Source organism: Geotrypetes seraphini, chromosome 5 (assembly GCF_902459505.1).
Source record: "Geotrypetes seraphini chromosome 5, aGeoSer1.1, whole genome shotgun sequence".
Lineage (NCBI taxonomy): Eukaryota > Metazoa > Chordata > Amphibia > Gymnophiona > Dermophiidae > Geotrypetes > Geotrypetes seraphini.
Window position 1 is genome coordinate 222,108,720 of NC_047088.1, and position 17,947 is coordinate 222,126,666.

Below are 17,947 nucleotides of genomic sequence, written 5' to 3' on the forward strand. Positions count from 1 at the left end.
GCAAAAGAAGGCATGGGGAACTTCCTCGGATATATACATTTCCATTCTGCTCATAAAAAAGATCAATTAATTAGCATGAACATGCAACAGAGGTATCAAGAAACCAACCTGCTGTGTGCAACTAGTACTAACACAAAAAGAGCTCCAAAGTTCAAACTCATTACTTTATTACCAATTTTTTCATACATGTACATTCAACTGTCAGGAGAAGAACTCCAGTTCCAGAACTATAGAATTGTCTAAGGCAGAAAGCAGACAAACTGCAAAACTCACAGGGTGGACCATACAGACTTCTGTGTATATTAACAGAAAGAAGATTACCTGGTAAGAAACTAATCTTTCATTCTGTTAAATAAACACAGGAGTCTGTATGTTAGGTGACATACCAAAGCAGTGTCAGACGTCAAGGGTGGAACAGAAAAGCCTGCCCGCCAAACCGAGGACCCAAAATCGATGTCCTCCCAAGCCACCATGTCTACTCTGTAGAATCTTGTAAAGGTATGGAGAATAGACCAAGTAGCTGCTCTACAGATTTCTTTGGGAGGAACTGCAGAGGACTCCATCCATGAAGAGGCCACACTTCTGGTCGAATGAGCTTTGAGAGAAATAAGTGGCTGTTTGCCACAGCCAATGTATGTCAAAGAAATTGCCATGCAAATCCATCTGGCGATAGAAGCCATGGAAGACTGTCTTTCTCATCTTGACTGACTGGTCAAACAAACAGATGGTCAGAAAGGCGAGAATCGTTGGATATTTCCAGATAGTGGAGCAAAACTTCACACATCCAGCCTCTGCAATAAACTTCTTGCTTAGCCAAACCCGTAGGTTAGAAAGAAAGGGACTGCACACAGTGAAATTCCAGTCTCTATGAAAAGGCCTGCAATTTACAGGTCCGTCTTGTTGAGATTATCGCCACCAGGAATATAGTCTTTACCGTGAGATCCAGAAGGGACGCCTCTTGGAGAGGTTCATACATAAGAAATTAAGAATTGCTATTCTGGGACAGACCGAAGATTCATCAAGCCCAGTATTCCTGTTTCCAACAGTGGCCAACCCAGGTACCAAGTACCTAGCTAGATCCCAACTAGTAAAACAGATTTTACGTTGCTTATCCTAGGAATAAGCAATGGGTTTCCCAAAGCCTTCTCAATAATGGCCTGTGGTCTTCCCTTACAGGAAATTATCCAAAACTTTTTTAAACCCTGTAAGCTAAGCTAATTGATTTCACCACATTCTCCAGCAACAAATTCCAGAGTTTAATTACACTTTGTGTGAAGAAATATTTTCTCTGGTTTATTTTAAATCTACTACTTAGTAGCTTTATCGCATGCTCCCTAGTCCTAATATTTTTAGAAAGAGTAAAACATGTGATTCATATCTACCCTTTCCACTTCATTCAGTATTTTATAGATCTCTATCCTATCATCCCTGAGCCATCTCTTCTCCAAGCATTTTTGTTGCCCTTCTAATTCCACATCTTTTTTGAGATATGGCGACCAGAATTGCAACGGTATTTGAGGCATGGCCTTACCATAGAGTGATACACGGGCAATATAATATTTTCATCCTTGTTTTCCATGCCTTTCCTGATAATTCTTAACATGCTATTTACTTTCTTACCTGCTGCACATTGATCTGAGGCCCTCCAAAATGATATTAATATTTCAGGATGGAAAAGGCAGGCGTAACGGAGATCACAATCTTATTGCCCCCTTCAAAAACTGGGTCACATCTGGTTGAGAAGCCAGCAACAGCTTCCTCCTTAAGCTCAAAAGTACAAGAGGCTTGCCACCTGGACCTTAAGGGATGCCAGTGCTAGGTCTTGTTCTAGTCCAGCTTGAGGAAATGCTAGGATCACAGGAATTGGCACCTCAAAATGCTCAACCTGATCTTTGGCACACCTGAGATGGAATGCCTTCCAGGCCTTAGCATAAGTTGTAAACATCTATGGTATTTTTGCTCGAAGAGTCAAAATGACAACCTTCTAATAACTGTTGCAGCTTAAGTCCATGCACTCAAGAGCCATGCCATAAGACCAAAGCAATCTGGGTTCTCCATGTGGATTGGACACTGAGTAGCTCCATATGAATCGGTAGTCTGATGCATCTGTCCTATTGGAGTGTACCATGTCTGGCAAGGCCAATCCGGGGCTACTAGGATCACAAGCTCTAGGATCACAAGCTCTGAGTGAATCATGAGTCTGTGAATGACTCTGCCCACCATAGCCCACAGTGGAAACACAAAGAAGCCTCCCTTCTGGCCAAAGCTGGATCCACACATCCAACCCAGCTTGAATGTTTGGCTGTAGAAGCGATGCAAGTTTGCACAATGAGGCAGAATGCTCTTTGAGACTGTGACCACTCCCCTGGGTCTACAGTCTGCCGGCTGCAGAGACTGCATCCTCTCCAAGGCTGAGAATACCCAAACATGGGGGTCGTCCTGGTACCAAAGCTTCACAAAGCAGGAGAAAAATACCTGAAAATAATAAAAAACAAAGAGCAGATCAGAACGTAACTTCTGTTTGCTTGCCGAAAGAAAGGGCACTATACTCCACTGGTGAAGGAGGAGCTGAAAGATGCGATTGGCATCCTTCTGCAACAGTTTGTGAGCATAGATTGATCACCTAACGTACAGACTCCTGTGTTTATGTAACAGAATTACCTTTAGATTGTGATTACACACACATAAAATTGAATTTTAAAACATTCAGATACTATGTGCATATTTTGTTCTGATTGCAACTTCATTTAGAATATTCTGTACAATTTTAGAGCCCACACCTTCAAAAAGATAAAATTGTATTACTCCAGAGGACAGCTACTAAAATGGCCAAAGATTTTGGGTCTTCGTCAAAGCATATAGCATACAAATTTCAAGATCTCAATATTACTACTTCATAAGTCATAAGGAAAGGCGGGAGAGGGGAAATATGATAGCTATGTTTAAATACCTGCAAGGAATAAATGCATCATGAGGCAAGTCTCTCAATTTAAAGGAAACTCTGGAATAAGGGGGCATAGGATGAAAGTGAAAGGAGAGGCTCAGATGTAACCTCAGAAAATACTTTTTCATGGGGTGGTGAATGCATGCAACTTATTTGCACACTACTTGGTTACTGCATGGGAGGAAATAATTTGTTTCTTCATACTTGTGTTAGAAAACTGTGTGCTGAGCTTTAGTAAACTAAAGAAAGGTTTACCACAAGGGCCCCATAGTTGGGGAAAAAAATGCTTCAGAATAGACATCTTAATTCTCTCCATAAGCATATTAGGTAAAAAGGTGCTCTACGATAGAAAAATGCAGGTTACTATTCTCTACCTACTGCTCAGTTTGTTAGTATAAATGGGCATATACAGTATCTACTTTTCCTACTTAGCATTAACATTTGAATGTAAAGAGATGTTACACACTGAAGAAATTAATTTTAAAATACTTACTTTGTGTTTCTTTCATAAAATGATGTGAGCGGTGGTACTAAAATGGCAAATAATGCTCTGATAGCCGATGTCAAAGAAATGTTGCTGATAATACTGGACAGAATGACAATAATAGAGCTGCCAACAGTAACTAGGGCAGAGGTGGGAGCTTCTGGCTGAGTCACTTTGTAATTCAGTGCATGAAAAGAGTTTATTAACTTCACTAAAATTTTCAGTAATGAAGTCAGATTTCCAAGGGGTTCCCGTCTCCTCTTGGACCAATCCGTAGGAGTATGTGGTGCTAAGGCAAAAATAAACAAATTATTTCACAATATATTTCTTGATTCTAATTAACTTTTCTCAGGCATGCGAGTTTAACCTCAATGTAATTTTTTTTTGTCTAAAGGTCATATTATTTGAAAGCCATTTTTGTTTCTCAAAGCTGTAATCATGTTTATCATAGATGCCTGTGAATAGCAGGATATTGCTGTATTACTAGCAACTGAGAATATAATATTTCACAAACTTATTTTGCCATTACCATAAAATATCTTCAGCATGTTGGGCAACTTTAATGTATATATTTTTTTAAAAGTATAAAACTGGGGTACTGTGTAGTACCAAACATTATAAAGAAACTTCCAATTTTCTCCCTAGAAGTCCTTTGCAAGACCAGCAGAACTTTAGGTTATGACCTTGAAACTAACTGTGAAACAGGCAGTGATCATTCTGGACCGAGTCTTTACAAACAGGACCTTAAGTTGCATAATATTTAATGTAACAGTTATCAATCACTTCCCCAATTATGCAGGATCTATAAATATTTCTAGAGCAGAAACAAACCTTAAAAATAAAGTTTGTCAGGTCCTTGGTCTGCAAAATTATTACCACTTGATTTAAGTATTGTATAATCAGTAATGAAAACATTTTAGAAGGACTATCATGACAAGAAATTGTATTTTTCTAACAATTTTGATATATTGCAAAAACTAAAGTACAATATACTCTATGGAAAACATAGCAGGTAAGTTCAATAATTCTCATTTGCACCAGGAAAAGACATAATATCAATCTGGATTACAATATTAAATACTTGGGTCACAAAAACTGCAGTCTTCAGACCTCAGGTAAAAAAAAAAAGTTATTTGCAAACAGTATTGTCCCTAAAATTGGGCAAAACAGTTATGAATACCCTGAAGTTTAACACTTACCTTTAGTCTTTGCTTGAAACTTGATACTATATGGTGAGAAGTTGACACACTCAACAACAGTAGTAATGCACTGAGTGATGCCATCAAGAAATGACAAGCTCTGGGGAAGAAAGTTATTATACACTGCAGTTACAATATAAAATTTAGGTTAAAGATTGTGGTGTTTATTTTAAAATTAACACCAACCTATATAAGTGAAATATATTTTATCAGTTTAATTGCTACACAAAATCTCCATGGCAAAAGTTAAAACAGAACGTTCCATAAACTCAATTTTCTCATCAAGAGCCTACGTAAAATTGCAAGTCTGAATCCCTGAAATCCATCGATCATATATGAATGATGAGCAAAGGAAGAATTCAAGCTATGATTGAGTTATCCACACATTTATGGAATGCTATAATAGACAGACTACAGGTACGATCACTAACCTTCGGCAGGCTTGTAAGAAAGCTAAATTGCTTACCTGTAATGGGGGTTCTCCGTAGACAGCAAGAGAATGCAGCCAAACTTGTTGAGTCCTCAGACTGATCCTGTGCGTCGGTGCTCTCCTTTAGCAATAGTAAGCCTTTGGGCTTACTGGGCATGTGAAGTGATTTCCATCTTTAGTGGCCCCTCCTCTATCCAGTTTAGTTTTGTTTCTAGCTGAAAAAGATAGGGTAGTGGGGACAGTGGGATGGTAAGTATCTTATACTGTAGTACCTTATAGTCTTAGTGGCAGTTGAGGAATTTGCCAGTGGGCGGGATAAATAGGGATATGGGTGCAGGTCTCTGAGATCTAGAGCAGATAGCCAGTCCTGGGATCCCAGAAGAGAGAATTAGTTTGGTAGCGTGATTCTTCTGATCAGTTGCTACTTGAAGTAAGCATTTAGCGCACCCATGTTCTAGAATAGGACAAAGGCCCTAGGAATTCTTGGGACCAGGGAAGAATGTTGAGCTGAAGCTTATGCTGTTCTGACATTTGGGCGCTCTCTCAACACACTGTTCTATATGAGAATTTGTAATTTATTCATTTGTATCCCACTTTATACAAAGCAGGTCACAACAAATACATACATAATAACAAAAGAAAACACTAATACATACATCACAAATTTAAGACAAAAGGACGAATCGGAGGCCAGCGCTCAAACACACACAAAAAGCTTAAACCCCATACTTCATCTTGCAAAATAAGTACCTCTTCAATAATCGTTAAAAATTACGTAAATTATCCTGCTGGCGTATGCACATTGGAATTTCATTCCATTCCTGAGGGCCAATGCAGGAGAACATACTAGGCCTGGACACTTTTAGCCTCAAGCACCTGACCGGTGGTATATACAGATCAGTATGATTTAGAGAGTACAATTTTTGTAACGGAGCATAGGGCAGAATACTATCCACCAGACATTTTGGCACCAATCCACACATGCAGAGATAGACCATCAACAGCAATTTATAGCATTATCTGGTACTCCTGTTTCAACCAACAGAACTTCACATAGTATTCTGTCACATGCTCGTTCTTCCCTAATCTAAAAAGTGTCCTAACTACTGAATTTTGTACAACCTGCAAGGCACATAACGTTGATGCAGGTATACCTAAAAGAACTAAAATTACAATCATCCAAACTTGACTGAACTACTGTTTGCAAGATGATCTTAAAAGTACTGTTCGGTAAATGGTCAGTGCTGGAATATAATGAGGAGAATGTGAGGGCTGGAACTTGGGGGGAAAAAAGTGAGTTGATGGTCCTATAACTGAATGTTTAGGAACCATTACTCTGATGCGATAACCTGCAATGTGGGTAAAAAGTGACCAAACCTGTGTCCCAGTGGCAATATGTGAAAAATCTAGGATATGACTCAAGCTCAGGCAGCTGGGTACTGGAGGACCGCCTTCCATTTCTCAGGTATTACATGGGTCTGTGGTAAGGGACAAACCATCGTGAAGAGTAAAATTAATGGTGATTAGATCTCTGGTAATTGGTAGAAAAAAAATGTGAAAGACTGTTGAGACTGATCTGAAGGAAGGGTAGAAAATTTACATATAGCCATGGAATCCCGAGTTGTGATGCTATAGTTTTTATCTTGTCAATCAAAAGGTTGTGAAATATAGCTTAGGCTACAATAGCAAGAAGAGCAGCAGTTAGAAACATAGAAATATGATGGCAGATAAAGGCCAAATCTAGTCTCTTTCTCTCTCTCTCTGAGAGATCCCATTAAATTTTAGCTGCCAAATTTCAGACCATTCTTCAAGCTTCGCCAGGTTTTTCTTCATGTTATTCACACCATCGGCGTGTCTACTCTATTGCAGATTTTGGTATCAACCACAAAGAGGCAAATCTTACCCAACAACCCTTCAGCAATATTGTTTATAAAAAGGTTAAAAGGAGCAGGCCTAAGAACAGAACCTTGAGGCACACCACTGGTAACATCCCTTTCCTCAGAGCGATCTCCATTGATCACTACCCTCTGTTGCCTTCCACTCAACCAATTCTTGACCCAGCCTGTCACTTTGGGACCCATTCCAAGGACACTCAGTTTATTTTAGACATTTGTGTAGAACACTGTCAAAGGTTTTCCTAAAATCTAAAATGCACCTTACCTAACGCACATCCTCTATCCAATTATCTGGTCAACCAGTCAAAGAAATTGATCAGATGTGTCTGACAAAACCTACCTCTAGTGAATCCATGTTGTTTCCGGTCCTGTAATCCACAGGATTTCAGAAACTTGACCATTCTCTGTTTTAAAAGTGTTTCCATTAATTTGCTTACCACAGAAGTCAGGCTTACCACAGAAGTTAGACTTACCAGCCTATAATTCCTTACTTTTTCCTTACTTCCACTTCTGTGGAGAGGGACCACAGCCACCCTTCTCCAGTCCTCCGGTACCACTCCCGACTCTAGAGACTCGTTGAAAAGGTCAGTCAGCGGAGCTACCAGAACTTTCCTAAGTTTCTTCAGCACCCTCAGATGTACACCATCCAGCCCCATCGCTTTGTCTACCTTTATTTTAGCTAGCTCTTCATGAACACAACCCTCTGAAAATCAATCAGGGTCTATTACTCCTCCATCCCTATTCACGTTATAACCTTTCGTATGGCATGTGTTAAGGATTTTTGACCTCCAAAAAGACTGCCATGATTGTCTGGCTGATGCTCTCTGTCTGCACTGAGTCATACCATGTTCACGTTTCATCTATTGTTCTTAAGTACATCGGAATATAGACTATTAGTCCAAGAAGGAAAGGCATCACTGTTTCTCTTTCCAGTTTTATTTATTATAATTGGTTAAGAAATTGAATATAGATTTGGGTTGTACTCATTCAGTGTCAACCTTTTTGCTAAATTGTCCTTTACTCAGAAATGTACTTGACAGGACTCTTAACCTCCTGTTGAACTTTCTGAATAAAAACCTATGTGTAACATGTAGAGAAGTTCTATTTCTGAAACACAGAAAAACTGAAGTCTGAAACACCACATGGTCCATCCAGTCTGAACTATCATAATTCAGAATCTGCTGTTCTGTCATATTAAGCCAGAATCTGGTACAAAGTTATATTTGTGTGACAGATCCAAGGTCAACCAACAGAGATCAAATGTGCAGATTACTGTATTAAATTTAGAGAGCATGGGTTTAGAAAAATTCTCTCTCATTAGTTCTGTACCATAAAGAAACTGCTGCTTTTAAGCAGAAAGAATTAAGTTTTCTCAAGATATCCAATGGGAGATACCATAGGGGCAATTTTGTTTAGGTGCCTTTTGGTACATTGGTCCTCAGGTTAGGAAAGACATCTTATCTGTACACTTAAAATATAGATCTTGAGAAATATACATATGCTGAATCACCAGAACACTTAAAGAGGAACTTCTAGGTCTCAGCTATTCCACCCAAGGCTGAAACTCAGCTAAGTTACCCCCCCCCCCAACACACACACACACACACTTTTTACAAAGCCACGTTAGATTTTTTTCATCATCGGCTGCAGCAGTAAAAGCTCAAACGCTCACAGGAATTCTATGAGCATTGGATCTTATACGGCCGTGGCCAATTAAAAGCTTAAAACGGCTTTGTAAAAGGGAGAGTTAGTTAGAATTAATGTGGGTTACCCAAATAGGCTCTCCATTCTCCAATGAAGTCTGGAAGACTTACTTTGTACTGTTGGTGGGTTTGTGCTAGATGAGGTAAAGGACTACGAGGCCAAAGCTGGGCCTGCAGGAGCCTTCCCAGTGTTTTGGAGGTGGCGCAAGGAAATGGCAAACTTCAGTTTGCCTCCAGTGCTGTCACTATGCTGTCAGGTGGAAAAGGGCTACAGAACTCAGAGGTGCATGACGACTAATGACCCCGCAGAAAGTCTAAGGTTTCCATTATGACCTTATTTGTGGCCACTGGATGACAGTAGTTCCCCTTCCCCAGCAGTGCTGAAAAGGGCCCTTGGGGGGGGGGAAGCAGCAACAGAGGCAGCCAGCTGCTACTTTGAAGGCAGTGCCAGATAGTTCTTTGAATGATGCAGTGTAGTTGCTGCGGCTGGAGAACTATCTGCTGCTTCCTACTTTGGCCCAACAAATCTGTCATCCTACCCCAATCTGCTGATGTCGGGAATGTTGGCTTGCCTCCTCCAGCAGTGACAAAATAGAGCCCTGAAGGAAGTAGTAAAGCAGCCTGTGGCATCAGCGAAGTCATCTGTCAGCTGAACTGTGAGCCACGAAAAGGGAAGCTGCGGCTGACACCATCGGGCTTCAGAGTATGTGCTGTGAGAAGCCATGGCAGTCCTAAAATCTGCTGGTTTAACCATATTACTGTAGTCGCTGTTTCTTTATGGTTTGATTTATTTTTTATTTACTTGGAGAGACTACTTTTTTTTAAGGGAATGGAGTCCTGCTGTAACTCTGTTTAGGTTGAAATAGTTGAGGTTTTTCCTTTTCTTCTGATTTCCTTTTTATTATTTATGTTATTTAATCTTTATGTGAGAGAGAGGAGAGCTGCGACTTTTCAGGAACAACTGAAGAAAAACTGAACCGGACAGAGGAGGGGGCCACTGAAGGCAGGAATCCCTGCACATGCCCAATAAGCCCAAAGGCTTACTATTGCTAAAGGAGAACACTGACACACAGTATCAGTCTGAGGACTTCACCAACAAGTGTGCCTGCATCTCCCCTGCTTATCTCTGGAGAATGTGGATTCCCGTTCTTTAATATCATTCCTGCTGCACAAGGACAGACTGAATTTCAAACATTAAAACTGCGATTAATACATGAAACCAGTAAGAAATAAATTAATGCCATTGCATGATTTGGCTATAGATAACACTAATATTTTGTGCATTACCAAAAGCTGACCAGCTGATAATTACTAAATCATTTCTAAACAAAGTGTGACCCCCCCCACCCAGCTATATGCATGACCAAAGGCGCTAAAATCATCTACAAGAGAAGAGCTCAAGGACTCCATCCCAGCAAAATTTGCAGTTTTGAAGAAGCAAGAAGCATTAGAAAAGAAGTTTGCTAAAAATTCAAGATGGCCGCAGTCACAAAATTTGCACAAAATCACGATATTTTTCACACTTCCCAAAAATTAAAAATGGCGATTTTAGGATTTTTTCAGGAGGGGGAACATTCAGAAACACTCGGAAGGAGAAATTAGGTTCTTACCTGCTAATTTACTTTCTTTTAGCTTCTCCAGACCAGTAGAGGTTAACTTTACGAGTGGGTATATATCTAATCATGACCAGCAGGTGGAGACTGAAAACAAAAACTTTGGGACAGTATATCCTAGCCCCTCCTCTCTATTTCCCTCAGTCTGCCGAATAGCCAAGCAGAACCAAGAACTGGAAAAAAACAGAGAGAAAAAACAATACTCCGAAAGGAGTAACAAATAACATACCCAAAATGCTGTTGGAAAATGCAGAGGAGAAATTCCCGAAGGAAGAATGTCCCCACAGCTCGCCAGCTAAGCCAGCCGAGCCACAGCCGCTGTTCTTCAATTCTCCCCGGCCCTAGAAAAATACTAGAACCCGCAGCAAAAACCAAAAACTGCCCGCGCAACAGCCCCAACAACAACAACAACAGACAGGGTGGGGACCTCTACTGGTCTGGAGAAGCTAAAAGAAAGTAAATTAGCAGGTAAGAACCTAATTTCTCCTTCTTTAGCACTCTCCAGACCAGTAGAGGTTAACTTTACGAGTGGGACGTACCAAAGCAGTCCCTCTTACGGGCGGGACCCCCGAAGGGCCGAAACCAGAACACGCTCACCGAACACCGCGTCCCGACGCGCCTGAACATCTACCCGATAATGTCGAACAAAGGAATGCAAGGAGGACCAAACCGCAGCCTTACAAATATCCACTGGAGGCACGAGCGACGACTCAGCCCAAGAAGCCGCCTGACCCCGAGTGGAATGAGCCTTGAGAAACTCCGGAACAGGCTTCTGTTTCAGAAGATAAGCGGAAGCAATCGCCTCCTTGATCCAGCGCGCAATAATAGCCTTAGAAGCGCCAGCACCCCGACGAGGACCCGCCAGAAGGACAAAGAGATGATCGGATTTCCGGAATTCCCGAGTCCGCTGCACATAAGAGCGGAGAACCCGACCGACATCCAACTTGCGCAGCTGCTGTTGCTCAGACGAGCCCTCCCGATTTCCCAAGACCGGGAGGACCACCGATTGATTGACCTGAAAAGAAGACACTACTTTCGGCAGAAAGGAAGGAACAGGCCGCAAGACGACCCGCTCCCTAGAAAACTCCAAGAAGGGAGCCCTACAAGAGAACGCCTGCAGCTCAGAAACACGCCTAGCAGACATAATGGCCACCAAAAAGACCGCCTTCAAAGTAAGGTCCTTCAAAGAACAGCCATCCAAAGGCTCAAAAGGCGGACGCACCAGAACCGAGAGAACCAGATTGAGATCCCAAGAGGGAACCGAGGGCCGAATGGGAGGCCGAAGCAACTTGGCCACCCGCAAAACCCGAATCACATCAGGAAGGGCCGACAAAAGCTGACCTGACACCAACCCTCGAAAAGCCGACAGGGCAGCAAGATGCACCCGGAGAGAAGACCAAGCCAGGCCTCTATCCAGGCCATTCTGCAAGAATTCTAGAATGTGAGGCAGGGAAGCGCGAAAAGAGACCACTCCCCGCGCCCGGCACCATCCCTCAAAGAGACGCCAAACCCGCACATAAGCCCGAGAGGTAGAAAACCTACGGGACCCCAAGAGTGTAGAAATTACCTTGCCTGAATAACCCTTCCTACTCAGACGACACCTTTCAAGAGCCACGCCGTAAGACAGAAGGGAGACGGGTCGAACATGGGACCCTGCGTCAGAAGGTCGTCCAAGAGAGGCAGAGGAAGAGGATCCGCCACCAGATGCCTCACCAAATCCGCATACCACGGACGCCGAGGCCAATCCGGAGCCACCAGAACCACCAGTTCCGGATGGCGAACAATGCGAAGAAGTACTCTGCCCACCAGCGGCCAAGGAGGGAACACATACAGGAGCCCCTCCATTGGCCACGGCTGGACCAGAGCATCCAGACCCTCGGCCAGACTGTCCCTGCGCCGACTGAAGAAGCGGGGCACTTTGGCGTTGCCACTCGTGGCCATCAGGTCCATCAGGGGCTGCCCCCAAGCCTGCACTATCAACCGAAACGCTCCGGCGCCGAGAAACCACTCTCCTGGATCCAGGAAGTGACGACTGAGGAAGTCTGCCTGAACATTTTCTACCCCGGCTATATGAGAAGCCGAGAGGTCCATAAGATGGGACTCCGCCCAAACCATGAGCCGAGCCGCCTCCTGCGCCACAGGAGTGATCTTGGTGCCCCCCTGACGATTGACATAAGCCACCGCCGTGGCATTGTCCGACAGGACTCTGACCGACTTGCCCAGGAAAAGGGAGTGGAAAGCTAACATCGCCAGCCTGACCGCTCTGGTCTCCAACACGTTGATCGACCAGGAGGCCTCCTCCGCGGACCAGGTGCCCCGAGCTGAGTGGCCCATAAACTGAGCCCCCCAACCGAGGAGACTCGCATCCGTAAGGAGCACCGTCCACCGCGGGAGATCCAGACCCACCCCCTGAACCAGGTGAGGGGTCCGGAGCCACCAGCGCAGACTGCAGCGCGCCAAGCCTCGCAGGGGAACCGGAACATCCAAATCTTGCCTCCGGGGAGACCACCTCCGGAGCAGAGCATACTGAAGAGGACGCATGTGGGCCCGCGCCCACCTCACCACGTCCAGGGACGCCGCCATTGACCCCAGGACTTGGAGGAAATCCTGCGCCCGAGGACCCCGGGACGCCAAAAGCAGGCGAATCTGAGATTGCAATTTGCTCACCCGGGCCTCTGGAAGGAAGACCTACCCCAAGGAGGTGTCGAACATAACCCCAAGGCACTCCAGACGCTGAGCCGGGACCAACCGACTCTTGGAAAGGTTGACCACCCAGCCCAGCGACCGGAGAAACTCCACCACCCGAGCCGTAACCCGGGAGCTCTCCTGCAACGACTTTGCCCGAATCAACCAGTCGTCCAGGTAGGGGTGAACCAGGATGCCCACCGACCGCAAGGCTGCCGCGACGACCACCATTACCTTGGTGAACGTCCGAGGAGCCATGGCCAGACCAAAGGGAAGCGCACAGAACTGAAAGTGCCGCCCCAAGATCGCAAAGCGAAGGAAGCGCTGATGAGAGGCCCGAATTGGAACCTGCAAGTAGGCCTCCGTCAGCTCGAGAGACGTAAGAAACTCCCCCGGCTGAACCGCCAGAATGACCGACCGCAGCGTTTCCATGCGGAAAGACGGAATCTTGAGAGCTCTGTTGATCCCTTTCAAATCCAGGATGGGCCGAAAGGTCCCCTCCTTTATGGCCACCACAAAGGGTCTGACGAAAAGCCTGCGTCTTCCATGGAGTCTGACATGGAGAAGCGAGAAAAAGGTCCGGCAGAGAGCGGGTGAACTCCAGAGCGTAACCGTCCCGCACCACCTCAAGGACCCACTGATCGGACGTGATCTCGGCCCATTTGGGGAAAAATTTGCGCAGCCGGGCCCCCCACCGGAACCAAAGGGGGCGCCGGCAAGGAGTCATTGCGCAGGACGGGAAGCGGGGGAACCGGCGGAGGGATTCCCTGCCCCCCGACGGGCCCCCCGAAAGGGCTGCATGCGCTGGAAGAACCGACCCCGGGAAAACCCCGGAGACTGGAAAGAAGCAGCCCCCACGCCCAGGGCGATACTTGCAAAATTCCCGCAAACGCCCCCGGGCCGCACCCCCCCGAGACGCCGGGCGGGCACGGTCCTCCGGCAGACGGGGAACTTTCGAGTCTGACAGAGTCTGAATCAACTTATCCAAGTCCTCTCCAAATAAAAACGACCCCCGAAAGGGAAATTTAGTAAGCTTAGTTTAGGACGCAGCATCCGCCGCCCAAGCGCGCAGCCACAACACACGCCTTGCGGCTACGCCAAAAGCCATAGACTTAGCCGAGATCCGCACCAAGTCATAGAGAGCATCTGAGAGGAATGAGGCCGCCATCTCAATCTTCGCTACCTCCTGATCCACCAGAGACCAGTCGTCAGACTCTCGATCCAAGACCCGCTCCGCCCACCGAAACACGGCGCGAGCGACCAGTCCCCCACAAATAGCCGCCTGGACCCCAAAGGCAGAGACCTGAAAATTTTGCTTAAGGATGTTCTCCAATTTGCGCTCCTCAGAGTCCCGCAAGGCAGAACCGCCCTCAACAGGCACGGTATGCCGCTTGGAAATTGCCGAGACCACCGCATCCACGACTGGCGAAGCTAACGTAGCCCGATCCCCTTCAGGAATGGGATACAGGCGAGCCATGCTGCGCGCCAGCCGAAACGGCGTCTCCGGCGTTTTCCACTGCTCCAGAATAATATCCCGAATATCCTGATGCATAGGAAAAGAGCGGGAAACGGAACGGATCCCCCGTAACAGGGGGTCCCCCACACGCGGAATCCCCAGCGGCGCGTCCTCAAAACGCCAAACCGAAGAAACCTGCTGAATAAGGTCAGGCAGCTCATCTTTCTGAAAAAGGCGCACAACGGACGCCTCGTCACTGGAGAACGGGAAATCCGACAACCCGCCGCCAGCTTCCGTCCCCTCCAGAGGGTCCTGGAATTCCTCCGAAGGGTCCAGGTCCTCCTCCAGACCGACACGTTCCTCCGACCACAAATTCTCATCCCACTACACCCGCGGACGCTTGGACAAGGGAGGCGGCGGAGGGGACGTCACGTCAGATGAGAGAGGCAAAGCCGCAGGGAGCGCGGAGGAAACCCCACCCCCCGAAACCCCCTGGGCGCAACCGGGACCCCCAGCCGCCTGAAAATAGGCTCTGCATAAAGAAAAGAAAAAATTCAGGGGAAAACCCCCCCGAGGGTCCCAAGGGACTCCCTGCCACAGCAGGGGACCCAGCAGAACCTTGCCCCTGCATAGTCAAAACAGGGGGAAGGTCACCTGAGGTGGAAGACAAAATGGAGGGGCCAGACAGAGAAGATGGCGGTTTTCCCGCCAAAAAAGCTCCCTCCATAGCCTGAAGCGGCTGAGAAACCTGAATAGTCTCAGCCGCTAAAGCAGGCAAGCCGGCATCAGCTGTCAAAAAATCAGCTGAGAGGGAATCCTCTAAAACCCGAAGCGGCTCGGGGATTCCCTCCGTGGGCGGACGGAGAAGACCGGGCTTCCCCACCGTTCCCTGCCGACTCGCGAGGCACCATCGGCGGGGAGCTCTGGGCGCCTGCAGCCGCTGCCGACGGAGCTCCACCACCTCACCGACCCAAACCGCCGAGTTCAGGCCGGCCGCGAGTGCCTCGCGGCTGGACTAAATTTGTGTCCTACTCCCCCGGAGAAGGGCACAATTGCTCCATACGCGACCTAGCTAGAAAAAAGTGCCGGTTACATGAAAAAATACAGTAAAATACAGTTTTCTTAAAGGGAAACAACCCTTCAGACCAGCACTACCTCAGGATTTTTTTTTTTTACAGAACAGACTCCACAGGCTCTCGAAGCAATATGCCTTGCTTGATTTAGGGGGCAAGGCTTACTGCTGAGGCTCCTCTAAAAAAATGTGGGGAGGTGGAGGAAGTGGGGGGAGGGACCCCGCTCGTGACCCGCCGGGTTTGACACCCCCGAGGTCGGACGAACCCCCAAACAGAGTCCGCCCAAGCTCCGTCCGGCCAAAAACAGGGACAATAAACCCCATAAACAAATTCCAACAGCCCTACCAAGGGAGATGGGTACAGATCACATCAACACCTGCTGGAGACTGAAAGAAGACTGAGGGAAATAGAGAGGAGGGGCTAGGATATACTGTCCCAAAGTTTTTGTTTTCAGTCTCCACCTGCTGGTCATGATTAGATATATACCCACTCGTAAAGTTAACCTCTACTGGTCTGGAGAGTGCTAAAGAACCCCACTTTTCAAACCTCCCCTATGTGTTAGCCTATGTACTCACTGTGACCTGAAAGGATCAGTTAGAAGTGCTGCAAGCCTGCTTTCAGTTTTCTCACAGTAGCTGGATGAGAATAATCACTGCTACAATGCTGGGAATGCTCCTACAAAGCTGATCTTTGGGTTGCCAGTCAGACTCCAATGTCTGACTATACCTCCACTGTTGAGGAGCGTCATATGCGCACCAGAATGGGCGGAGGCACGACGGCACAGTCAGCACCCTGCGAGACACCACCAAGACTCCTAAGGGTGCCTAACAGCCTGCGCTTGACCCCTCATTAACAGAAGGTGATACCACCTCAGGGACGGCCATGAGCTCTGGAGAAAGCTATGCAGGCTGGCCAACTGGTACTCAGAGGGATTGGCCTGTCAGCTACAGACCGAAGTCTGTGAATTCTCAAGCAGGCAAAACTTCAAAACTGCGCTAAGCACTAATTCACCAGAAAAGGGGACGAAATTACATTGAATTAAAACAATAAAATGGGGAGAGCAGAACACAACTGCATCCATGTGTGCAGAAGGAAAATTGTAGAGGGAGCTAAACAGCCCAGAGAAGTACTACAGAGGCAGAGTGAAAAATCCAGAGTGGATTCCTTCTGCAACCATTTGGTAAAAGGGAAATAACCCTACTGTCTAGAACAGGGATCTCAAAGTCCCTCCTTGAGGGCCGCAATCCAGTCGGGTTTTCAGGACATGCACATAGATCTCATGCATATTCATTGGGGGAATCCTGAAAACCCAACTGGATTGCGTCCCTCGAGGAAGGACTTTGAGACCCCTGGTCTAGAATGTCTCATCTATTCCACTGGAATACACTTTAGTGGCACACGATATGTATTAAAACCTGAAGCAAAAAGCCTACTTTAAAAAAGCCTTCAAACTGTTTCAATAAAAAGAAGTTCGGTAGACTGAGATTAATGTGCATTACTTGTCTATTATCCTGATTTTATTTTGTACATATATACTCACTATTAAAGCTTCATCTTCTATTCCGTGCAATATCTTTGCACAAAGCTCCTCGCAGCATACATTCTCCTCTGTTGTTGATACAAGGTCCGCACAGCGAGCAAAGGCCCTATATAGCTCTGACCAGGTGCGCAGCAATGACTTCATTGTGGGCTTTTGGAAGCAAATATGAATATGCTTTTTATTCAAAATGTAAGAGCTTATATAGGATATTTTAGTTAACCAAAAACCTTTTCCTATCTTCACCTCTGCACTAGTCAGACAAATATACAAAAATTATATAATATGTACATTTGCATTTAGTTATGAAAGGCTTAAACTTTTGAAGAACAAGAACAAATTCAGGAATAATTTACTTCTTACTACAAGAAAATAACAGGTTAATACTTATTCTGATTTTCAGAATTAAAAAATGCAAAAAAGACTAGGGAATTGTATGCATAGATGTTCACTACAGAGAGCTTTATCAGCTAAGAATTTTGCAACCCACCTTAGAAGTCCTAAGTCTCCTGATTTAGGATTGTTCTAAGTATAAATTGCATGTTTAATAATGTGTTTTATGAAATATTTATGTTCAGATAATTGTATTGCATTGTCAAAGTTTAAAAATCAATAAAGATTTATAAAAACATAAAAAAAGAAGTCCTAATTCAAAGACCTCTTGATATCATTAATAACTTTCTGGCAATACAGCCCTGTACAATAGAAATTGCTATTAAAACAGCATTTTAAAAACTCTTATTTTAAAATTCTCTATCTGTAAAAGTAAAATGTCATCAGTACTCATGCTAGATAATAATCCATGGAACGTGCAGTCAGCTATTGACCACTTCATTCACTATTATTTAAATCAGTTCTCATGTGCTAACCATGATTACTGCAAGATAGTTCCTCCTGTAAACATATATGAAGAGCTTGATACAAAAAT

At 45.3% G+C, this 17,947-nt stretch overlaps 1 protein-coding gene across 4 annotated transcripts in view; it reads right to left on the reverse strand.

The window, feature by feature from the left end:
* RIF1 (replication timing regulatory factor 1) overlaps positions 1–17,947 on the reverse strand; it is a 170,687-nt gene that overhangs the window by 83,842 nt on the left and 68,898 nt on the right. For all 4 annotated transcript variants that reach the window (XM_033944743.1, XM_033944742.1, XM_033944740.1 and 1 more), the window contains exons 19-21: positions 17,023–17,172; positions 4,628–4,727; positions 3,438–3,717 (exon numbers count right to left, since the gene is read on the reverse strand). In XM_033944743.1, coding sequence (XP_033800634.1) covers positions 3,438–3,717; positions 4,628–4,727; positions 17,023–17,172 — 530 coding nt within the window. The remainder of the gene's footprint in view (positions 1–3,437; positions 3,718–4,627; positions 4,728–17,022; positions 17,173–17,947) is intronic.